The sequence below is a fragment of the Pituophis catenifer genome, unplaced genomic scaffold (genome assembly GCF_029215685.1).
Source record: "Pituophis catenifer annectens isolate HBS135680 unplaced genomic scaffold, rPitCat1.0.hap2 SCAF_1, whole genome shotgun sequence".
Lineage (NCBI taxonomy): Eukaryota > Metazoa > Chordata > Lepidosauria > Squamata > Colubridae > Pituophis > Pituophis catenifer.
Genome location: NW_027256881.1, coordinates 55138512 through 55163912, shown reverse-complemented (window position 1 = coordinate 55163912; position 25401 = coordinate 55138512). Strand labels below are relative to the sequence as shown.

Genomic DNA, 25401 nt, shown 5'->3' with positions numbered 1-25401 from the left:
GCCTTCAGCCTCACAAGTATGTTAAATGTAGTCCTTGGTCAGCACAAATGATTGCCTACTCCAGCTGTAAAAAAGTCAGAATATACCTTCAGAGAATAATTAAGAATGTCAATAATTTTTGGAAGGCTTTAAGTCTCATTTTAAAAAAAGTCCCAGTAATACGATTATATTATATAATTACTGTATATTATATAATATGTTTATAATATAAGAAGCCATGACCAGATTACAGGAATGGCCCAAGGTGCTTTTCTTTGCTTTTAGAGGATGTTATGATCCAAGAAACTGTTATTTTCCGAGCTCATCTAAGGACAACTCAGGCAGAGAAACATTTCTCTTTTCTACCTAACCACAATACCAACATGCCCCGAGATCTTGTTTCTGCTTTGTCCTCAGCCAACGAATAACAGAATAACAAAGTTGAAAGGGACCTTGGAGGTCTTCTAATCCAACCCCCTGCTCAAACAGAAAACCCTATACCATTTCAGACAAATAGTTGTCCAACCTCTTCTTAAAAACCTCCTGTGTTGGAGCACCTCCAACCTCTGGAGGCAAGTTGTTCCACTGAAGTGAGTGAGACAGTCATCCTTAGGAGCAAAATTTCCCTCTTATTCTGATACCATCCAATGACAACTTCAAAGTGTGTAGTATCTGTTAGACTTTGACACCAGTGGTGGTATTCAGCCAGTTCTATGAGGCTGAGGCGAACCTGTAGCGGCAGCTGCGGGAGACTCCGCCCACCCACCCAGGCGTCATCACGTCCCATTTTGATGTTATGCACAGAAGGTCCTGCACATGTGCAGAGGTGTCGAGCACGTTCTCATATTTGCGAACTGGTAGCGAAGGGAAGTCAATACCACCCTTGTTTAACACCCATTATTCTGGAGACAAGTAAACCATCTCCAGTAACTGGAAAGAGATGGAGGATGTGAATCAGTGATGAAGACAGCAAATGTAAATAAGAAATGTCAGTATAGTTTTCTACCAACTCAAATCATTAATGATGAGTGACCCAGAATGATAATTTGTAGGATTAAAAATGCCGTCATTCAGAAATTTATGAACTTTTGTCCTTTGGTTAGAAAACCCCTATTTAAAGTTGTTACGTTTTCTTTAATTACTAGAGTGTTATACATTTCTTTGGCTAGTGACTTTCCTAATTTTGTGCAAGAAGAAAGAACAGAAGTTCTTTTTAAAATAATTATTCCCTCTCAAGGTTTTTCTGGGTCAGGCAACGTTAGAATATCTGATGGAATTCTCTCTGAAGTCCTTCCAGTAAAGACTGCAGAAGGAGTATGCCAAATCAGCACATTCTCAGCTGCTTTTGCCAGCCATTTTTGTAAGCTTCCCATGATTTTTTTTAAAAAGTTGCTCTGGTCTGTGTCAATGATTGTGACTTGTTCCCTACAAGTTCCCTGAAGCAAAAACAAAGGGATAATAATTGCATAGTAATTGTATTAAATATTACAATAAAAGATAAAAACTAATACAAATGTTAAAAAAAATACAAAAATACAAAATGCAAATAATATAAAAGAAAAGGAAAATAAAAAATGAGAAGACAAAGAAATATATAAATGATTTCCCATTTCATCATAATTGTAGTAACTTAACACTTTCTTTTAAAATACAGCAAATAATCTCTTCTTCCCATATTTCATCTCTTATCTATAAACAATCCTTCAAACAGCCTCCTTGTTCAGTTCTGATCAGCAAAAATGAATTAAGAATTACAAAGACAATATATCTATTTTAACCCAGATCAGATAAACCAGGTTTATATTCCTTCAGTTTATGTTGATTAGTAGGGCTGGGAAATACTTTGAATTTCATTATGGAAAGGTCTTTTGTAGTGTTTGGGAGCACAAATGCATCATCTATCTATGAGTCATTAAAGAGGCAGCCTTTAATGAGGTTTTGCATTCACTACTGTTTCCCATGCAGTCCAAAGCATTGCACAATTCTTTTGTTTGTTAACTTCCACAATAATGATGAGAATCAGCATGACCCAATAGAGAGATGATATAACGTAGATTAGTATGCCTTATGTTATTGCATTTAATTAGATACTGCCTACTTTTACTTCCAATATTTTGTAAGACTCTTGCAAGAATGGAATTAGGGGAGTGGTGGTTTTTTTTAATGGAAAGGATGCATTCTATTACTGAGTATGGAGTTTAGGATAAACACCTTAAGGGATCAGTAGTTTGGGGCTAGGGGCTATACTTCTGTCTGTCTCCTATACAATATGAATCATAGCCCAAGCTGAGTGGGAGGAAAACAAAGTTAATAAAAAAAATAAGTTATTAATAACCTGTTCTTCAATCTTTATAGCCAACCAGTGACAAATGAGGATTAAGAAAATTAGAGTAAAACATCATAGCCATATCTCAAAAGTGCTTTTTCAAAAGGCAACAGGACTTCGTTTTTCCTTGAAGATGTTTCGCTTCTCATCCAAGAAGCTTCCTTGAAGACATTTTGCTTCTCATCCAAGAACTGACTGACTTCTGTGGGTACTGAAGAAGCTTCTTGGATGAGAAGCAAAATGTCTTCAAGGAAAAATAAAGTCCAGTTGCCTTTTGAAAAAGCACTTTTGAGATAACCATGACCTGGATGGCTGAGAATCTCCATAGACATCATAGCAATTTGACCATATAAAAACTATTTTGCTGAAAAGAAATGAGGATATATGCCTGATCACAGTGGAGTTCCCTGATTTTAAGTTCATTGTGACAATAAGAACCAAGAAATGGATTGACTCTGCATCACACAAGCAAAGCAAAATTTCCATGATTTCATAGCTTCTTTTGATGCTGCAGCCCATTGAAGCTAAGGTCTAGCCTGTAGGGTTGTTGATAAATGTGTGCTAGGATTGTTCTCTCTTTAAGAGGAAGAAGCAATTAAGCTCTCTCCAGATCAGTAGGGAGATGGAAATAAGAGTGGGCTGTAGACTACCTAAAGGCCTTATCATTTTTCTTGCTCTCATCCCTGTCAGGGATTCTAATCAGGTAGCTGGGATTCCATCTAAATAAAACTGAAACAACAACAATAAAGCAGTATTTATTGCCTGTAGGCGTTGCCAATTTCATTCCTCCTTTATGTTGCACTGCTTTTGAAGACGGGTGCTGAATCACGTTTTGGCTAGCAGCCAGCTAATTCCTGTATTTCTGGCTATCTTTGGGAAGCTAGAATACTACCCTGGCAACTTATGCTCACTTATCCTCAAGTGAATCCATTAAAATAAGGGTCAGGTTTCACAGGTTTGACTTCTTTCCATTCATCTCTAGCCAAAGAGGCTCAACTATAGATACTTCTTGTCATAGTGTTATAGGGGACATATATTCTAGCCCTCCCACATTCATTTATTATTTCGCCTTGTTAATTTGCTACTTAACATGAGCTTCACAGTTGCTTGTAACAAGCTATTTTTATTCCTTTGATGTAGATTTCTCTTCTGTAAGCTTTTAGTGTCCTGCTTTCAGGGGGTTTGTACGATTACTCAAGTATAAAAAGTTTTGCCTTTATCCATAACAGGGAGCCTTGCTAACATTTTAATCTCATAATTATGTAAGTACAGTTAATTCCAATTAAGAATTCTTAAGAATTAAGAATTCCAGAAAGGCCAAAGCAAGAATAACTGAGTGTTGCATTATAAAGGAGCAATGTATTATTTTTTAAATGTGACTTTACAGTGTTAGTATGTGCCCATATAAAGATTATAGGATTCAGTTTCACTTGGAAACTCTTTGTCTCTCTTTCAGCTGGAGCCAGTTGGCTATAAGCAGTCATATAAACATTTCACAAAGGAAAGGCTGAAGCTCAAATGTCCAACCTCAGTAAGTAGCAAGTTAGCTCTACAAAGCTCTAACTCTGTAACATAAAAGCACAAGAAAAGTCCTTCTGGGTGAAAACTAAAAATCATCTGGTCCAGAGGTGGATTTCAGCAGGTTCTGACCAGTTCTGGAGAACCAGTAGTGGAAATTTTGAGTAGTTCAGAGAACCGGCAGTAAAAATTCTGACTGGCCCCGTCCCCATCTATTCTCTGCCTCCCAAGTCCCAGCTGATCGGGAGGAAATGGGGATTTTGCACTAACCTTCCCCTGGAGTGGGGACAGAATGGAGATTTTACAGTATCCTTCCCCTGCCATGTACACCAAGCCACGCCCACCAAGCAATGCCACGCCCACCAAGCCACACCCACAGAACCGGTAGTAAAAAAAAATTGAAATCCACCACTGATCTGGTCCAATTCCAGATGCTTCTTGGAAGCTGATAAGCAGGATTTAAGCCTTTTTCCCACATGGAGCCATTAATTCCAAAGGTAGTACATATTTACCATATCCTGGCAACTATTAGACTCAGTAACTATGTTTTCACCTCACAGTTTGAATCTGCCCAACATTCCCCTGTTGAAAACTTTCTAAATGATAAAGTAGATCTGATGTTTCTTCTATGGGAGCACTGCTGTGCAGGATTTTAAACAGCCAAATCAGGCTGTTTTTTCTTTTTCCTCCTCCTCCTCCTTAAAATGCCAAGGATATTTGCTGAAGGTTCATCCAGACCAAATCTCTCATTTTAAAAAAAAATTTCCATTTTTATTGTTTTTAATAAACAAGAGAAAGAAAAAAGAACAAAACACACACACAAAAAATGATGATAGAAATACATACATTGTCAAAGAAAAGAACAAAAACACATATAAAAAGTGCTTTTAACAAAAAAGTAAAAGAAATATGTCAGGAAAAAAACAATATATGTCATTATAAGAAACAGTTGCAATTCTATATATACTTATCTAATGCAGATATTCAAGTACAATATGTATATATTTTAATTTATGTAACTTCTTTTTTAACCTATTGTATAATGTATAAATGACTCCCAGATTTCATTATACTTGTCCATATTATTATTATTATTATTATTATTATTATTATTATTATTATTATTATTATTAATTGAATTTGTATATCGCCCTACTCCCGAAGGACTCAGGGTGGTGAACAGCCTAAAAAATAAAATACATATAATACAAATGTTAAAAAATCATTAAAATACAATTAAATAATTCGGCCCAGAAAACAAAATTTAAAAACCCCAATTTTATAGGACAGATTTAAAATTTAAAAAATTTAAGAACAGTTTAAAAAAGAGGTTAGGCCAGGCCAGCCTGCTGGAATAGGCATGTTTTGAGGGCACGGCAGAAAGCGCACAGATCAGTGATCCTCCGTATCTCCGGGGGGAGCTCGTTTCAGATGGCAGGTGTTCCCACAGAGAAGGCTCTCCCCCTGGGGGCCACCAGTCGACATTGTTTGACCGACGGCACCCTAAGAAGCCCCTCTCTATGGGAGCGTACTGGTTGGTGAGAGGCTACTGGTGGCAGAAGGCGGTCTCGTAGATACCCCGGTCCTAGGCCATGGAGCGCTCTAAAGGTGGTAACCAAAACCTTGAAGCACACCCGGAAGACTGGGAGCCAGTGCAGCTCGCGCAGGAGGGGGGTCACATGGGAGCGCCACGTCGCTCCCATAACCACCCTCGCGGCTGCATTCTGGACCAGCTGGAGCCTCCGGGTGCTCCTCAAGGGGAGCCCCATGTAGAGAGCATTGCAGTAGTCCAGACGGGAAGTGACGAGGGCATGAGTGACCGTATTTAACGAGTCCCGATCCAGAAAGGGACACAACTGGTGAATCAGGCGAACCTGATAAAATGCCCTCCCGGCCACAGCCCTCAGATGCCCTTCTAAAGACAGCTGTGAGTCCAGGAGGACACCCAAGTTGTGGACCCTCTCCGTGGGGGCCAACGACTCGCCCCCAACAGTCAGTGATGGCACCAACTGACTATATCGAGATGTTGGAAACCACAGCCACTCAGTCTTGGATGGGTTGAGCCTGAGTCTGTTTCTCCCCATCCAGATCCGTACAGCCTCCAGGCACCGGGACATCACTTCAAGGGCATCATTGGGGTGGTCCAGGGTGGAGATGTACAGCTGAGTGTCATCAGCGTACTGGTGGTACTTCACCCCGAAACCACGGATGATCTCACCCAGCGGCTTCACATAAATGTTGAACAGAAGGGGCGAGAGGACTGACCCTTCTGGCACCCCACATACAAGGGGCCTTGGGGTCGACCTCTGCCCCCTTGCCAACACAGACTGCGACAGGTTGGAGAGAAAGGAGGAGAACCACTGCAACACGGTGCCCCCCACCCCTAACTCTTCCAGCCAGTGCTGCATGATACCATGGTCGATGGTATCAAAAGCCGCTGAGAGGTCTAATAGGACCAGGACAGAGGAACAACCCCTGTTCCGAGCCCTCCAGAGATCATTAACTAATGCGACCAATGCCATTTCCGTGCTGTACCCAGGCCTGAAGCCCGACTGGAACGGATCCAGATAAACCGATTCATCCAGGTACTGAGGGAGCTACCACACTCTCAACAACCTTCGCAACAAAGTGAAGGTTGGAGACTGGATGGTAAGTAGCCAACACTGCCGGGTCCAGGAAAGGCTTCTTGAGGTGAGGTCTCACCACTGCCTCTTTCAAGGCGGCGGCAAAGACACCCTCACTCAAAGAAGCATTTATAATCCCTGGAGCCAGCCTCGTGTAACCTCCCGAGAGGCCAACACCAACCAGGAGGGACACGGGTCCAATAAACATATGGTAGCATTCAGTCTACTCAGTATCCTGTCCACGTCTTCAGGAGTCACAGAATCAAACTCTTCCCAGATAATATTCTCAAGACCAGCCTCCATCCTCCCCCCTGGATCTACCCCATCGGAGTCCAGGTGTTCCCGAATCTGAGTGATTTTATCATACAGATACTGTACAAAGTCCTCGGCTCTGCCCTCCAAGGGGTCCTCCCGCACTTCCTGAAGGAGCAGGGAGCGGGTCACCCTAAACAGGGCGGCCGGGCAATTATCTGATGACGCAATAAGAGCAGAAAAAGTTACATTTTGCCGCTTTTATCACCACTAGGTAAGTCTTAATATGAGACCTAACCAGTGTTCGGTCACATTCAGACTGGCTGGCCCTGCAATCGCTCTCCAGGCATCTTTTCCGGCGCTTCATCTCCCTCAGCTCCTCGGTAAACCAAGGAGCCAAGTGAGATCGGCACCGGGTCAGAGGCGCCATCTGTTCATAGGCAATCCATGGTAAAACCACAAGTGGCAAAGCCAATCATCTTAATCCATTCATATTTTTTCATTTTTTTTAAAAAAAAAATTATTAAATTTCTAAAGATTAAACTACACAGTAGAAAAAGAAACATAATACACAAAAAAAGCAAGAACCCCCCCACACACAAAACAAAAAATATAAACAACCAAAAACAAACATATCAAAATTTCAATACTAATAACAACTTTTCTGCATCAGTATCTCTAACCTATTTAACCTCTTTACACAAATTCTACTTCTAAATATTTCTATCTTAAACTTACATATTTATTTTTTGGGAAAAAAGCCCGAATAAAATCTAAACTTCTGCAGGACTTCAGAACCAAAGGAGGATCGGCCTACCCGACTGGGAATTATATTATCAGGCAGCTGCAATAACTTGGTTAAAAGTTTGGGTCCAATTAAGAAATAAGAGAATATTAATATTGGAAGGCCGTGACCTCCAATTGGGATGGCATGCGTTCTTTTGGGGAGGGAAAATTAAGACACATACATTCTTCCAGAGACATCTAGTGCGAAATGCTTTGATCGATATTTGGAATATTATAAAGAAAAATCATTATATGAAAGTTCTAGTTTGGATATCAACGATGGAAGCCATCTTTTTCTCTGTTGGAGAAAAAGAACATTGGACCCTCTCCCTGTCGTGAGAGGACAGTGGAGTCCAGCCCTATAAATGGATATTTTGTGACCTTTATGCTCAGTTATCCCTTGGACTATGATAGATTCCCGGACTGGCTTTTCTTCTCCCATCTTTGGCTCGGTTGATGCTCCAAAAAACCGACCTTCTTGCGCTGCGAGACTCCCCCCTCTCACAGGCCTGGCCCTCCACGTTATCGAGGGCCTATCTTGATGACGGGCTTTGGGACCCCGAGAGATGGCATGCAGCAAAGAGGGGGCTGAGGGGTTTTTTAGCTAAATTTTTAAGGAAAATTTTAAGGGGACCCGGGAGGATGGGTGGGAGTTGTAAAAGTGGACCTGGGGGGGTCCAGATAGCGACTGTGCGGGATGAGGGGTTGATTAGCTGCAGCAGAGGGGTCGTGACAGGAAATTTAACTGGGGGGCAGGGGGACGATAGAAAGGGCTGTGTAATTGAAATCATGAGTGGGAGGGGCAGGTACGACGGGCGCAGGGGGTCATATCAAGTGTCGGGGGTGCGCACGCGCTGTCTCCGAGCGATTGCGCACTCCGGCCCCCAATGCGTGACTCGTGTCCTGGGTTGTGTAGAGCCTCAGGCCCAGGGTCCGCGGCTGATGTTATGTAATGCCAGGTCGGTGGTTAATAAGGCCCCCCTCATCTGTGATCTTATTTCGGAGGGGGGTGCAGACCTGGCAGGTATTACGGAGACCTGGTTGGGCCAAGAGGGGGGGGTCCCCCTCGTAGAGATGTGCCCGCCAGGTTTCCGTGCATTTCATCAGCCAAGGGCCCAGGGGAGGGGTGGGGGAGTGGCGGTGATCATTAGGGAGAGTCTTTGTCCGAGGGAGACCACTGTTCCTCAGATAGCCGGATGTGAGTCCCTTTGTGTGAAGTGGGGCCGTGCGGTGCAGATGGGTTTGCTGACTACGTACCTGGCTCCCTGCCACGTGGCAGCGACCCTGCCCGAGCTACTCGATGTCATTGCCGGGGTGGCGGTCGATACCCCCAGACTTATTGTCATGGGGGATTTCAACCTCCCATCCGCAGGTGAGGCGTCAGAGGTGGCTCGGGAGTTCATGGCTTCCATGACGGCCTTGGACCTGACCCAGTTAGTTCAAGGCCCCACTCACATAGGGGGACACACTCTGGACCTGATTTTTATCTCTGGTCAGTGGTTGAATGATCTTGGTAGAGGGGAACTAGATATTAAACCCTTGTCATGGACAGATCATTCACTCCTTCAACTAGACTTTCCTACCGCCTGCCCCCACCGCAGGGAGACGGAACCGACCAGATGGTTCCGTCCCAGGCGCCTGATGGATCCCGAAAGGTTCCTGACGGAGCTTGGGCCGTTTCCTGAGACTCTAACACACGACTCGACTGAAGAGCTGGTGGCCGCCTGGGAAAGGGCGGCCGCCGGAGCTTTGGATCGCGTCGTGCCTTTGCGGCCTCTGACCCGATGCCGATCTCAATTAGCTCCTTGGTTCTCTGAGGAGCTGAGAGAGATGAAGCGTCGGAAAAGACGCCTAGAGAGCATTTGGAGGACTAGTCAATCCGATTCCGACCGGACACAGGTGAGGTCCTATATCAAGACCTACCTAGTGGCGATAAAAGCGGCAAAATCCAACCATTTTTCCGCTCTTATCGCATCTGCAGAGAACCGCCCAGCCGCCCTGTTTAGGGTGACCCACTCCCTTCTTCGGGGGGGAGTGCGGGAAGATCCCTTGCAGGGTCGTGCTGAGGATTTTGTGCAATTCCTGCACGATAAAGTCGCTCGGATTCGGGATGGCTTGGACTCCGATTGGATGAGTCCACGGGAGGAGACCGGGGCAGGCCTTGAGAATGTTATCTGGGAGGAGTTTGATCCTGTGACTCCCGAGGATGTGGACAGGGTTCTGGGTAAGATTAGTGCCGCCACGTGTTTATTGGACCCGTGTCCCTCCTGGTTGGTACTGGCCTCCCGGGAGGTTACACGAGGCTGGCTCCAGGGGATTATAGGTGCTTCTTTGGGTGAGGGTGCCTTTCCTGCTGCCTTGAAAGAGGCGGTAGTGAGGCCCCTCCTCAAGAAGCCTTCCCTGGACCCGGCTGAATTAGCCAACTATCGTCCAGTCTCCAACCTTCGTTTTGTGGCGAAGGTTGTTGAGAGCGTGGTGGCACGACAACTTCCCCGGCACCTGGATGAAGCTATCTATCTAGACCCGTACCAGTCGGGCTTCAGGCAGGGGTACAGCACAGAAACGGCATTGGTCGCGTTGGTGGATGATCTCTGGAGGGCTCGGGACAGGGGTTGTTCCTCTGTCCTAGTCCTATTAGATCTCTCAGCGGCTTTTGATACCATCGACCATGGTATCATGCTGCAGCGGTTGAGGGGGTTAGGAATAGGGGGCACCGTTTTGCGGTGGTTCTCCTCCTTCCTCTCCGACCGCTCGCAGTTCGTGTTGGCAGGGGGGCAGAGGTCGACCTCGAGGCGTCTCGCATGGGGAGTGCCGCAAGGGTCGGTCCTCTCGCCCCTCCTGTTCAACATTTATGTGAAGCCGCTGGGTGAGATCATCCGTGGTTTTGGAGTGAAGTGTCATCTGTACGCTGACGATACCCAGCTGTACATCTCCACCCCAGACCACCCCAACGATGCCCTTGATGTGATGTCCCGCTGCCTGGAGGCCGTGCGGGCCTGGATGGGGAGGAACAGGCTCAGACTCAACCCCTCCAAGACCGAGTGGCTGTGGCTCCCGGCGCCCCGATATAGTCAGCAGGTGCCATCGCTGACTATTGGGGGTGAATCTTTGCCCCCCACGGAGAGGGCTCGCAATCTGGGTGTCCTCCTGGATGCACGGCTGTCTTTAGAAGAGCATATGACGGCCGTGGCCAGGGGGGCCTTTTATCAGGTTCGCCTGATTCGCCAGTTGCAGCCCTTTCTGGATCGGGACGCCCTGCGCACGGTCACTCATGCCCTTGTTACTTCCCGGTTGGACTATTGTAATGCTCTCTACATGGGGCTCCCCTTGAAGAGCACTCGGAAGCTCCAGCTGGTCCAGAATGCGGCCGCGCGGGTGGTTATGGGCGCAACCCGTTATGCCCATGTGACACCCCTCCTGCGCGAGCTGCACTGGCTCCCGGTGGTCTTCCGGGTGCGATTCAAGGTGTTGGTTACCACCTTTAAAGCGCTCCATGGCATAGGACCCGGGTACCTCCGAGACCGTCTTCTGCCACCAATAGCCTCCCACCGACCAGTTCGTTCCCACAGAGAGGGTCTCCTCAGGGTGCCGTCAGCCAAGTTATGTCGGCTGGCGACGCCCAGGGGGAGGGCCTTCTCTGTGGGAGCCCCAGCCCTGTGGAATGAACTGCCCCCGGAAATTCGTAAGATATCTGACCTCCGGGTGTTTCGCTGCGCATTGAAGACCCTGTTGTTCCGCCAGGCCGGACTATCAATACAATAGTTTTAAATTGGGGTATTTAAATTTATTGGGGTTTTAAATTTGAGCCATTTATTTAATTATTTTAAATTTTATATCATTGTTTTGTTTGTGTTTTTAAATAGGCTGTACACCGCCCTGAGTCCTTCGGGAGAAGGGCGGTATAGAAATAAAATTATTATTATTATTATTATTATTATAATCTATCCCAATGTATTGGATTTAAATAAAATAGTAAGATATTTGGACTTATTAGATGAAATTGGAAATTTAAAGTCAGAACAGGATCTAATAAAACAAGGAATAAAAATTGACTGGTGGCCATACTTACAGATTAAAACAAAATATAAAAAAGATAAGGAACAATTTGGCATATTCAGAGAACAATTGGAACTTGATAAGATATTATTAGGATCCGGGAGGGGGGGGGGGGAATGATCACAAAAATGTATAATTTTTTGTTGAAATTTAAAATGGAAGAGGAAACCGTGAAAGAAACAATAATTAGTTGGGCAAAAAAATTTGGATATAATATTCATTGGATCAATGGGATAGATTATGGGAGAGAAATTACAAACTAACGATGTCAGCTACTTATAAAGAAAATCTTTACAAAATGTTCTACCGATGGCATTTGCCACCAGCGAGATTGGCCAGGATGTTCTTGAATAGGTCTCTGAATTGTTGGAGGTGTGGACACAAACAAGGGACATTCTACCACATGTGATGGACCTGTCGTAAGATTAGGAAATTTTGGGACAAGTTTAAAAAATGGCTGGATGAAATAACAGAGCAGAAGATAGAAAGAAAGCCAGAACTGCTTCTCCTGGGTATTCTGGAAGGGAAAATGCAGAAAAGTATACAATATTTCATATTACACATACTAACGGCAAGTAGAATTGTGATAGCACAAAATTGGAAATAACCAGACACCCCTCCAGATCAAATCATAATTTTAAAAAATACGATTTTTTTTCATTTTTTAACAGCCTCCAGCAATTATTAAATTGGGACAAATTATTAACACTTTCCAGTCATATTTTCCCAATTAATATTATCATGCCTGGTCTTTAGAATGTTTCTATCCCATATAGAAGAATGACATACTATAAAATTTCCCTAAAGTTGTAAATCTTTCTGAATGAGAGAGGAAGAGACAGACTGAGTTCACAGATTACAGCAAATAGTCTAAAAACAGATGTCAAAAATATATTTCAAGGAAATGGGTATAACAATGTATAACAAAATGGGAAAAGAAGCCTGTGCAAAAAGTGAAGCCTTTTAGCATGAGTAAAGCATGAAGGAGAGAATAATGACAGTAAGCAGAGTTAAGACAGTAGTGAAAAGAGTGGACCATCTCCAAGCATCAGTAATAAAAACTCTCCTTACCTGTATTTCATTTGGGTTAAAGTAAATTGTAAATGTATTAAAAAGTGCCAACTATCTTGAGATTTATGCAGTATATAAACAATCTAATTGTCTAAAAAAATTAGATAGTATCAAGACTAGTATAACTTCTTCAAGTCATACTTGTCCCACTTCTAATGGAGCCACAGATAGATCTTCTTTTCAGAAATAAAACATCAGGAAAGGAAAGATGCTACAGAGCTGGGAAGCATTAATGAAAAAGGGCCTGGGATTTACTTGTAAGCAGGATACCAGTAGGACCTGGTAGAGAAAGGGAAATCTGCTAAAATAAGGAATGAAGGATGACAGCTGAAGGGCAAATGAAGAATAGATCTCTTGGAACTGAAAGGATTTAAGGAATTCTGTATACTGTTATGTTGACATAAGTACAGGGATTGAGAATAATTACATTAACCACTGTTTTGTTCTAAAATCCTTTTCTTAATAGCGTTAATGTTGTTTACTTAAATTTGCAATGATGTTTACTTAAATTTGCAATGAAGTTTATTTAAATTTGCAATGGTGTTTACTTAAATTTGCATAAGTCTCACCTGGATAGGAGAAGTTCCATCCCCATTTTATTGCTTCTCTATTGAGAAGAAATGTTTACTCTCTCATACCCTCAGAATAGAGCAACCTGTAGTAAATAGATCATTCTCAAAAGGTTCTGAAATGTTTTCTTTCTGCTACAGGAATACCCATATTTTTTCACATCGAGAAACAGCCAAATGTACGATTCAGGACTTGCAACAAAGTCCAATGGAGACAGAGTGCCTTACTGGACTGTGATTATAGCGGCCGCAACTGGAATCTTGGCAGGATCCCTGATTGTTTGGGGTCTGATGACTCATAAAATCAACAAATACCCAAGGGCAAGAAATGCAGCAGCTGAAGAGAAGACAACATTTTAAATGTGCATCTGAGCCAAAGAGGTTTAACATATGCTACCTCTAGTGACATGAAAAAAGCAACATGGAAGCTTTGCACATGCTATTTTTAACTAAAGTTTTCCATCTAAAAGTGGAAGAAATGACCTCATCCCATCTTGAATAGCCAGGCCTAGTGAAAGCTAATGCTTTAGCAATTATTAAACAGAAATATAAAGAGATTTTACCTGGCAAATAAAAATAATTATATGTAATCTCCTTTTCTGATAAATATGGTATTAACACCTTTTCATAACATTGTAATTATCCAGGTCTGGATAATTATTATCATGTGTCTAGATCACATTGGCTCCCCTTTGTGATCCTCTTGCCATCTCTCTAGTTGTAATCCTCTCCATCTCTTCTCTTAGTTCAGAAGGTAGACCTGAAATAATTGCACAATGGATTTGGAATGGTAGTTCACAGGTGCTCTCAGCATGGAAGCATCTATATATTTTGTTAGTTTAATGGAGATGCCAAATTGCCAGTGTTAATAATTTGTCCAATGTGATAGGGTCTTCCACTGGATTCATAAGATTCAATAAATGCTATCATGGAACCCTTCTGGATTCTCCCTCCCTTGGTCATTTATTACGGATATAGCTAGCAGCATCATTTCATTTTGTTTTCTCCAGCCTCGCTCTATTAGCAAAATTCCCAATTGGATAATGGCACTCCAATGCTCACTTTCATTTCTTCACCTGTTGATAATGCTGCTGCTTGCCTTTCTAAACTGCCTTCAAGAGAAAACATTTTCCCTTCTTCTCTTGAATACCATCATCTAAGGCAAGGGTGTCAAACTCACAGCAGATGTATCATGCATTGGCCACGCCCACCCCCAGTTTAACGAAGGGGTGGAGGAAAGTTGCGATACACAACATGACAACTCGAGTTTGACACCCAAGTCTAAGGTTTCATGATCTGATTATGTATTTGAAAGCTACAGTTTTGCTGTAACATGTTTACCGACATGGTTATTTCTAATTGCTTTATTCTGTATTTAGCACTAGCACTTAGACTTATAAACTGCTTCATAGCGCTTTTACAGCCCTCGCTAGGTGATTTACAGAGTCAGCATATTGCCCCCAATGATCTGGGTCCTCATTTTACCCACCTCAGAAGGATGGAAGGCTGAGTCAACCTTGAGCTGGTGAGATTTGAACTGCCGAACTGCAGCTAGCAGTCAGCTAAAGTAGCCTGCAGTGCTGCACTCTGATCACTGTGCCACCTCAGCTCCCATTTACATCCTATGTTAGAGATAAGGAAAGGGCTAAATATATATTAGTAGCCATCTTTCTTAGACTGGCACAGGATTTCTTGCTGGAGAAACCAACATGTTGCAAAACAGGCTACCTTTTCCCTTGAAAGGTAATACTAGAGTATCTAGAGAAGATATAGTAAACTGAGCTGGAATAGGCCAACTTGCTGTGGCCAACTCACTGTGGTCAACTTGCCATGGGACAACTTGCCATGGCCAGCTCATCACGGGACAACTTGTATAGGACAATTCAACAAATACAAAAGTTAAATTAAGTTCGAAGGAACGGTGGCCAATAATAATAAAATAAAATTAATCCAAAAATACAAGACTAACAATAATTTCAATGAAAATGAGGTCATGCAGTTGATGCAAATAAATCTTAACACCATTAATATGGTAAGATCACAAAGAGTTGGTGATGTTTTTAATCTGGCATAGATTAAAAACTAACCGCTTGAGTGCTCTATTTGTGTATGTAATACTCAATTTCACAACTGGGCTATAAATGCAGCTAATTGTTTTTAGCAACTTATTCCCATCTTAATTTGCCTTGCAAAAGCATGTGCTACACTTAGATTATAGAAGGAAAAACAGTGTAAAAATATAAATGTATTCTCTAAACTTGGATTTATAGAAATTCAGCAGTAGAGATGCACTGTGCTGATTGGAGATTAGCATTCAATTACATGTTATAGCTAGCCAGGAGACAGCAACTATCCAATTTTGGTTGATCTAGAAAAGTTATGCACAGTGGACCTAGGATGGGGAGTTACCAGAAATCCCAAGTTGTAGGTTAGACTGGGAAATCGAAAAAAGGCCATGAGAAATCTCTTCCACATTTTTTTGCCGAGAAAACGAGTCTTCGGACATTGAACTTAACTTGGAATGTTTAGAAGATAGAATGAATGTTTTCAGGATGAAAAATAAGTTACACATGCTAAAATAATTAGGGAATAGGGGGAACAAAAATTTTGTAAAAAATATTTGAAAATACTTCAAAACTTAGTCTCCATCTTTACTGTGTACTAGGTAAAGCACTTTCTTTTAACCTCCTGCAACTCTGATTATTCACTGCTGAATAACTTTAGATTCTAATCTTAGAATGCAGGAGGCAGAACAGGATTAAGTTATATATTCTAAAACCATAGACAAATTTGCACTTGTCTTTTCTCTTATCATGAAAGAGAGATTTAACTGCAGCAGTGCTTAGATTCACAATCCAACACACCAACCATCTTCATGCATCAATTACAGAGCAACAAACATCTAGACAGCATCATGAATTTGGGAAGAGGTTTTAATTTGTTCCAGATTACTGGGCTAGAGAATCTATTCCTCTAAAATAGCCTGGCTCCATATACCAAACAGATATGCCTCCTATAGTACATACCAAGTGCCAGTACATGGTTGTCCATGAGCAGATATAAAATCAGCTCATATGTGAGTACTAAACAAAAAATCCTGCTAATCTTGAGTGCATTTTTCTCTCGTCCTAACACACACACACACACACACACACACACACACACCCTGCCTTGGCTTTGCAGCCTCTCATTCTGGAAATACTGCTAGGAGGCAATATCAGGTGGACTTCTATTGATCTCAAAAAAATAAACAGGGTTAAATTTGGGTATTATCTGGATGGGAGATCATCAGGAAATTCTAGAGCTATAGCTGAGACTGGGACATTAAAAAAGCATCCAGAAAGAAGGCAGAAACAGTCAACTTCTGTACTACAGCCAGGAAAAGGAGATGGATATGCCCTTGAAGTCAATAGGAGCAAAGCACAATCCCAAGGAGAGTTTGCATTATCTCTATTATTATCATCATCATCTTTATTCTGGCAGTTGATCAAGTCTCTTTCCATCTGGCTCATAAAATTTTACAAAAAACACAGAAGCCTGGTTATTTAATAAATACTTATATCTCGCCCCAAATGGCATGTTAAAAAATGAGGCAATAAATAGAATGCAGCATTCGATTGATGGAAAGGTGACAATTTACCCCAAAATAGATTCAGCTTTTCCAGGCAGCCCCGGCTGGTGGGTGGCCAGGGATCCTTGAGTCTGATGCCTTCCCTCTGCAGTCATCGTTAAGGAAAAATAATGTCATGAGTGAGGCTGCCAATTAGACTGCGTAGCCGAGCTGCATTTCACGGGCTGTCTTTGTTTACAGTCAACAATTAACAATATAATTGCTTTTGGCTTTTCTATCCAGTCTTTGTCAGTTGGTCTCCAAAACACTTTTGCAAATGTTGTTGACCTTTCTGCTGGGGCTTCTCGCTATTTTGCCTTCTTTCTAGCATACAAAGTAAGAAAGAATGTCAACCTTAGATCAGCAGAAGCAGCCCTTACTCTTTGCAAGTATGCCCCACTGCCTATTGTAATGAGTTTGCTTTAGGAGGGATTTACTTTATTCACCTGGAGGGGGAGGCAAGATTCTTTGAAAGGGGAGGGAACTGCCTCCTTTTCTTGCAGTTGCTGTTTGTGTAGTAGCATGCATACTCCATTTCCCACCCTCAATGAATGAATGAATTCAGCATGACTCCTGGCAGTTTACAAATAAGAGTAAAGAGAGACCTAAGTTTGCCAAGTAATAATAAGGCCAATACCCTCACCCACCCACTCACCCACCTGCACCCAGTGGTGAGGAAGGGTGTATTGAACAATATGGTTTTTAAAGGCTTTTCTAAATGGAAGCAAAGAGGTTGCCAGCCAAAAATAAGGGGTGTGCATAAGCGCACCAGCATGCCTACCATCCCTGTTCTAATGTTTTCTTTTATTCGTATCCTTTTCATGTATTCATAATTATGTTTACACTTGTATCTGTCATAAAATACATGCTTGACAAAATAAATAAATAAATAAAATAAATAAAATAAACTTCTGAAGAGGCTATTTCAAATGTCAAGGAAGAGAAACTGAGAAGTTCTGCCTCTGGACTTTCATGGTATCAATGTCTTTCATGGTAGGACTTTCCACTTGCTGGCAGAAGTATAAATTACGGAGTGGTTCTACTTGAAGGAGGCAGTCCAAAAATATCAAAGAGCCAAGCTATATATGTTAAAACCAGTACTTTTGAATAATACCTGGAACTTACCAACAGCCCATGAGGTGACTGGAACTACAGTTTATAGAGCTAAAATGTTTTTGATTAATGTTTCCTTTATTAAAATAATCCCTATTGAAACTGAAGTTATGATAGGGGAGGGCTTTTTATTCAGCCCCTTCACATAAATATATTTTCATAAGTTGGTCCAAAAGAACTGGGAAAGCACTTAAAGCTGTCCTAATTCTGATCCTCTCTCCCACCTGTCCTTGGGTTTACTGTATGTTAAACATATTCAGCAGGGGTGCCATTTAGAAAAAGCAGTTGGGAGAAGTCACTGCTCCATCTAGTTTTCTATGTTTAATTGCCTGTATTTGTGCCTTTATAATGCTTATGTTTCCAGCCAACTCCCAGCTTAAGTTGATTGAAAGAGAATTATAATAAATTGGCAAGGTAGAAAAGAGATGTGGCAGAAATCCCTTTTCTTGTACCAAAAGCTAGATACTGTATATGAGGTAGAAATATTAACCTGAAAAAGACTTCTAAAACTCTGGTGGCTATCTGCTTAAGTATTTACCTAGGAGGAAGACAACTGAGCACAATACAATGTCATTTTAAGTAAACATACCTAGAGCTGTTTATTACAGACCTTCACAACTGTTTAAATAGCTTATCCCATTCCAAATTCCAACGCACGGGCTCATTCAGAGATATTTTAAGTGTCGCTAATAGCACTCAGCAGTTGGATATCATTACTCATCCAGTAGCTGGCAAAACATGATTCTTGCTGATCTTGGCAATTGTTTGGATTAGGCCTAATTAGTTGTTATGACCCAGGTGGTCAAGGCAAGGCAGGGCACTAGAGAGTTCTTTATTTCTCTCAATAAATGTTCTAGCCAATAGCCCCCCAACAACTGATAAGGCTCCACACCCACACTACCCTGAAGGCAGCCACCCTCAATCTTCCAAAAATCCCCCTTAGTATAAAGAAAGCCAACAGAGTAGAAGCATGCTCACAGGGCAAGGTCTAAGGTTCAAGTCCAATCCACAAGACAATGGCAGTCCTCAGGACAAGGAACAGATCCCAGGCCCATGCACTGTTTCAAAGGCACAGTGAAGCAAAGGCCAAACACAGGCCACAAGACAAGGGCTGAATCCAAAACAAACGCAAAAAACAATCTTCCAAGCGAGGCAAGGCAAAGAGCAACAGGCACGAGTCAAAGCTGGAGGAGTGTAGGCCAAAGCAAACAATTGTTGGCAAAGGCTAACTTCTTATGGCTTCTCCTTAAGTTACTCCCTTCCCGGTGTTCCTTGTGAGGAGGGGTGGGGTGACCTCCTCCCCAGTAGCCTTCTCTGGGCTTGCCTACTCTCCACTCTCCTTGCCCTTGAATGAGTGAAGTAGACAGCTGTTCCTCATCAGAGGGGATTTGCTACCTATCAGCACCACTGCCGATCAGCAGCCAATCCTCCTCTGTGTCTGTGCAGGCAGGCAGCTCTCTGTCTCGTCGACCACTTCTCCAAATGCCTGAGGGTCCCGAGATAGCATTATCCTCAGCCCCTGGCCTCTCCAAACATCCAAAGGGAGACGTGCCTTCCCTGTTGGACGGTCCCACTTCCAACTCCTCCTCCTCTTCCAAACTGATGGGCTCTGATGGGGCATGACGTTAGTAATACAGACCATCAAGATGCCCTAGGGCTGTAAGCAGGAGGGGCAATTTTTAAAAACGTGCTCCAGAAGACAGTGATAGTGATCCACCTTCATGTAATTGCTAAAATGACTCTACAGATGTGTCCATGTAGTCATCAGGAGAGAGGCTTTGTCTTAGGTAAGTTAGTTCAGTTTGTTAAATTTATTGGCCACCCTTTTCAGCTTGGGGCTACTCTGGGTGGTTTACAACAATAAAAAGGAAAAAAGATAAAAAATGTAAAAATTAAATAGTAAAGAAACAAAAGAATAAAAAGTAATGGAAGCACAATGATATGAAATTAAAAAGAGGAGCATAGAGGGAGCAGGAAGTTCAGGAGGGAGGGTGGAGTCAGCCAATTAGTCCAGCAGCCACCTCCAGTGATGTACTTCCCTATTGGGTCCCCTATTGGAGGAGGGGAAGCCACACCACAGAGGGCAGTTAATTTATTAAGTTAAGTTTAGCTCCATGTGACGCTATGGTCTTGACCTATCCTCAGGAATAACTTATAACTTTTCCAAGGATGTATCAGTAATTTCTTAGATTCCTTCTATCCATCCATCTATCTCTTCTCCTTCTTCTATTTCCCTCAGCCTTGACAAGCATAAGTATTTTTTTCTAATCCATCTGATGATGTTACCTAGTTTGGTAATGAAATGTCTACAAAGAAAGCCACCAAGCTCAGAAAGCACCAAGGACCCCACATTCCAATCCATCATCTGTTTACCACATGCTTTAAATGGTTATCTACTTGTTTATTACCCTAAAGTTTCAGATTATTTTGATTCATTCTTATAGTCCATGGTATTCTCAGTAGCTGTTCCCAAACCTACTATTTGGAGGTATCTATTTTCCATCTGTTACTTCTTCTCAATGGTATATTTCCATTTGCAGTATTTGCTTTAACTGTTCTGATCCTTGTTGTCACTGAAATATTTATTAAATTTATATGCCCATCTCACTCTAAACGCAAATCTTTGTAAAACGTTCTTATTTTCATGCTCTCGTCTAAGTTTAGCAGTGTTTTCCTTTTATTTCCTGTTTATATCTCCAGCCCACTGTCCATCTTCATTTATTCTTGAATCCAAGAAAATAAAATCACTGTCTTCCATCATTTTACTTTGGGCTAATAAAATAGTAATGCCTAAATATTTCAAACTAAGTATTCTGCCTTCAATTTTTAATTCTAGGGATTATTTGTTCCTATTATTCATTTTGAAACAACAACCAATTATTTTGATTGACCAACTTCTCTTAGATCTGTATAATTCAACAATGTCACAGACTTCAATCATAATTTCCCCCAAGTAATGTAGATGGGCAGTTATGGAATGTCCACATTTTTAATTCTATAGAGTCAAAGGCAGGATTGTTGCAATTGCTAATGATCCTGCCATCTTCTCAGAGTCTTAATATCTCTCTGTGAAATCCAACTAGAGATCAATTTTATTATGCTGAATTGATGGTTTCAATGCCATGCCAAACATAATCACCATTCTTATTCAATATGACAGAAAATAGTTGGTCCCTCCCCCCTTTGGGAAATACTGTTCACCATATTTTCATTGCTGAAAGTGGAGTTCTTGGACTCATCTACAATAAAATGTGGCTAAACAATGCATGAATGTCCTATCTTTCCTCTTTCATTGCCATCTGAAGCTTTTCTTACTTCCCACACTTTTCCTAAACCTCAAGGGAAGCTTTTGAAAGGGAACCCTTTGGTATTTTTTTATTTTAGTTTTGGGGCAGAGTTGGGCAGAGAGAATGCTGGATGATGGGAAAATGGGATAACTGGAAAAAAAAGTCTCCAAATCCCATGAACATCTCCTTAAAAGGCACTCCAGCACTTCTGATCAACTTCTCAACATGATCTGCTTAGAAGAACTATTAGAAGGTAAACCAGGATCATGGCAGAAACATGCATTGTTTACACACAGGAACTGTCACGGCTAACCTGAAATCTCTTTTAACTAATAACAAGCTTCCCCCAGGCATCCTGCCTTGGTTTTTCTAAATTCATCTGCACTACACTCTAGCCCAGCAGTCACCAACTAGTGGTCCGTGGACCACTGGTGTCCATGAAAAAATTTTGGTGGTCTGCAGAAAAATTATTTGCATTTTTTATATTGCACTAAATCAGGGGTCCTCAAACAATGGCCCCTCGGCCGGATATGTGTAATGAATGGTTGTGTTGCTGCAGAGAGTCCCTTTGTGGTCTTTTTGTGTGGGTCAGAGAGGGGTAGAAATTCCAATTTGGGGTCTGCTTCAGCCTCCTGGTGCAGGGCTTTGGGTGAAGGCTGGAGGGAAGTGCCGCTGGTGGCAAAGAGCTGGAAGGCCTCGTTCCAGTGGGAATGCATCATGCCTGGAACTGGCTGACCATCTCAGCCTGCTGAACCTCCAGGTGCCGGTACCTGACCTTGCACTCCCGCAGGTCTTCCCTGTTGGAAAGCCTATGCTCCTATGTCCTCAGTGAGGTGCTTCTCCTGAGCCTCCTTCTCAGTCAGATCCAATTTGAACTGAGCTCTTTTGCCAACTCTTTCTTATGCTGGCTGCTTAGCTCCAACAACTGCTTCCTGTTGGAGCACTAAGGAGCCTGGACGGGCAGGTGAGGAGGGGCTGGGACGTAGTAGAAGCTGACGAGGCGCCCTTCAACGTGAGTGACATTGAGTTGACCATGCCTACCCAGTCACATGACCACCTAGCCACACCCACCCAGCCAGTCATTAGGCAGATCGTATTAGTTGTCTGCGGGATTTAAAATTATGAATTTAGTGGTCCCTGGGGTCCAAAAGGTTGGTGACCCCTGCTCTAGCCTATATAGCCTAAATGTTCTGAAAAATGAGATGTAAATCCCATAAAAATCTAAAAAAGGAGGTGAGTCATCTAAATAGTCCAATGAAAATTGAGAATGGCTGGATGACTTGGGAGATCTGGAACTGTAAACAAAGGGAGAGAGAAACAGAACAGAGTGTCATATAAGACGACATTGTGATTGGCTGATGGGAATTTTGAGCAACAAGCTTTTCACTTTGCAATGTTTTGTTATGGGCCCTTCTTAGATAAATCTCAATTCTAGAGTGGGCAACCTACTGTCCACCCGATAGACTTCCCTCTTTATAAGTGAACTTAGCTACGGCTGATGGGAATTGGGGTTCAACTACATCCGGAGAGCCATAGATTGCTGGTGCTGTTATTAATATTTACAGGAAATATTGGTTTCTGGGAATCTGGTTCACTGGATTCCCTGTTGTTTGTTCAAATGATTAAATCCCCAGGCACTGGTTACTGCCAGTGTCCTTTCCTATAGTCATTTCTGGAGAGGTACCACACTGCTATTCATTATTACAGTAAATTCTAATTATGTAAGTGGTTAGCTTGACTGAGCACGGAGGGTTGTCACTGGTTCCCACTTAACTGAAATGGCTAATTGAAAGTCAGATCACTCTGGACAGTTTGTTTGTATAAAACCAGGGGTATCCAAAAGGGATTGGAAATGCATTAGCTCATCTCCTCCTACGCTCCCTCCTTCCTTCTTGGAATACATCCAGAAGAAACACAAAAAAGGGAAGGATAAACAAGAACACTTCCGTTCCAGGAGCGTGTGCTGACATCAGCTCCTATGAACCAGCATTTTCATCATTGCAGAAAGGTTTTTCAGTCCTTTACCCTTACTTAGACATTTTCTGTACTCTAGCATGGGAGTGCAGGAGACTATAAACAGAAGGACATTTTTTTCCACAGAATCAAAACTATAATAATCAGCTGTGAACGTTCCTAAAATATTCGGACTTACTGGCCTAAAAATTCATTTTGTCTCAATGTGCTAAACATACATTTAACAGTAGGTGAAGCTAACCCATAAAAAGGAAAAGAGGAAGAAAAGGGCAGGCATTCTCTCTTTCTATTCCATAATTAAATGGACACAAATATTTTTTCCCTTTTTCTTTTCTGCCTAAAAGCAAAGCAGTCAACAGCTGTAGAGATTTTTCCTCTGAAAAAAAGAACTGAACACAGAAAGCAGCCTTATAATGTGTTTATTTTAGCTCATTTCAAGTAGGGAGCTATGCCCCTCAATTTTTGCTGGGCAGATAGCAATGAGGAGACTGGGGGTTGTAATTCAACAATACACTAAGAGGCACAGTTTCTCAACTGTGGAACATGAATAAGCTGTTTTCCTGGGTTTCAGATAGTTATCTCTTCAAATTCTACTGAAAATACCAAGTGCTGAAGCGTAATCCCTCTTCATGCAAAGCAAATATTCTTGGCAATGCATGACTTTTTGAGGATTGGGCTAATCTAAAGATATTCCAACAGAGTAGAATATCCAGCTGAACATAATACCATATGATATTGCTTATCTGAATTATCTGCCATACGTATATAAACCCCATCCAAATGGGTGTCGCTACAGAGGATATTCCAATGGTAATTGATTTTAGCTTTTCAGTTCTGCTGATGGGAAGTAGTAAGAGTGCCATACTAGCCAGTGAAGCCACAAAGAAAAAGGTTATAGAGTATAACTAAAATGCCACTTTATATCTGAAAGCTTTACTTAATTATGTTTGGTGAGAGTTCAGTGCTACGGCACGGTTGAAGAAGACAAATGGCTGAAACATCAAGGCCAAGTCACAGCTGATGATAGCTTTCCATAGCCACCATCAGTGTCAGGATCCCTGGATCATATATCTGAAAAACCTTTTGATCATGCAAAGTATGGCTGGCAAATCTTCCCTTTAGACATCAGCCAGGACTGCAAAGATATTTGTCCAGCCAACTAAAGCTTACCAGTAATAGCAAAGGATTACTTTACACAATACCTTAGAAGCCACACCAGTTGATTTAAAGACAAGGGTGTGTAAGGGTGTATGTGTGTGTGTGATAATTTGGGTTATCAGCATTGCAATTTCATCCAGATAGCTGGCGGCCTATGATTTAGTACCATCCAGCAAAACAGCAATTATAACAATAATTATTATAACTGAGCTTGCCCATTTAGCATTTTATATATTTATGAGCCACAATTTATCCAACGGGTTTAGGAGTTATTTTTAAAAATACAAGAACTGTTCTTTGTCCTTTTTCAGGTTTTATCCCTTGTCACTTCGTTTGTTTTGCTGCTTCCTTCTAAACAAATGAGGAACTCTCCTGACCTTGTGGCACTGTGCCTTAGTCGCAGGTCTGGATGTACTTTGCATTTATTCATCCAGAAGAGGGAAAGATCTGAGTTTGGAACACACTGGGTTTTATTTTCAACAGAGCCCAGAGATTGCTCTATCGTGCACGTCCTGAAATACACCAGAGGGCAGGAACAGGAGATCAATACTAAAGGTGACAGTAATTGCAAGCGGACTACAGCTGACGTAAATGCTCTCAGTTGAGCCTGTCAGCTGTTCTGGTGAGGCAGCCCGATACAGAAAGTGAGTTGTTTTCTCGGTTGCTACCTCAGCCAAATGCTTCTCTGGGTTGTTCTAATCAGACTCCATTGCCTTTCCTGAGACTGCCACTTCTAGGATTCTGTCAAGTAGGAAAGTCATCTCCATAACTTTGGTTGGTGTAATCTGCGCCTTGGGACACAGATGCCAACTGCCATGAAGATCTGCAGTTCCAGAAGGGTTTTGCAAAGATAGTCCTGTTGTGTGACATTAAAACAAGTAGCCAAGTTATTGTTAATGCCTTGTATAGCTGATAATGAAATTCAAGTAAAATTAAAAGTGAAATCACCCCATTTAGATAGGGGTGAATTTAAATTCATATCCCTCCCTTGCATTGGCTGGGGCTGCTACTGCTCATTGTGTCCTTGTATCTCACACATCCTTTTCTTTACGGGTTAGACTACTAAGTGCACAGAGAT

The 25401-nt window shown here is 42.2% G+C and overlaps 1 protein-coding gene across 1 annotated transcript in view; it reads left to right on the top strand.

Annotated features, from left to right (window-relative positions):
* PLB1 (phospholipase B1) overlaps positions 1 to 13541 on the top strand; it is a 120580-nt gene extending 107039 nt beyond the window's left edge. The window contains exons 55-56 of the mRNA XM_070949718.1: positions 3762 to 3836; positions 13323 to 13541. Of these exons, the coding sequence (XP_070805819.1) occupies positions 3762 to 3836; positions 13323 to 13541 (294 nt within the window). The remainder of the gene's footprint in view (positions 1 to 3761; positions 3837 to 13322) is intronic.
* The last annotated feature ends 11860 nt before the right edge of the window (positions 13542 to 25401 follow it).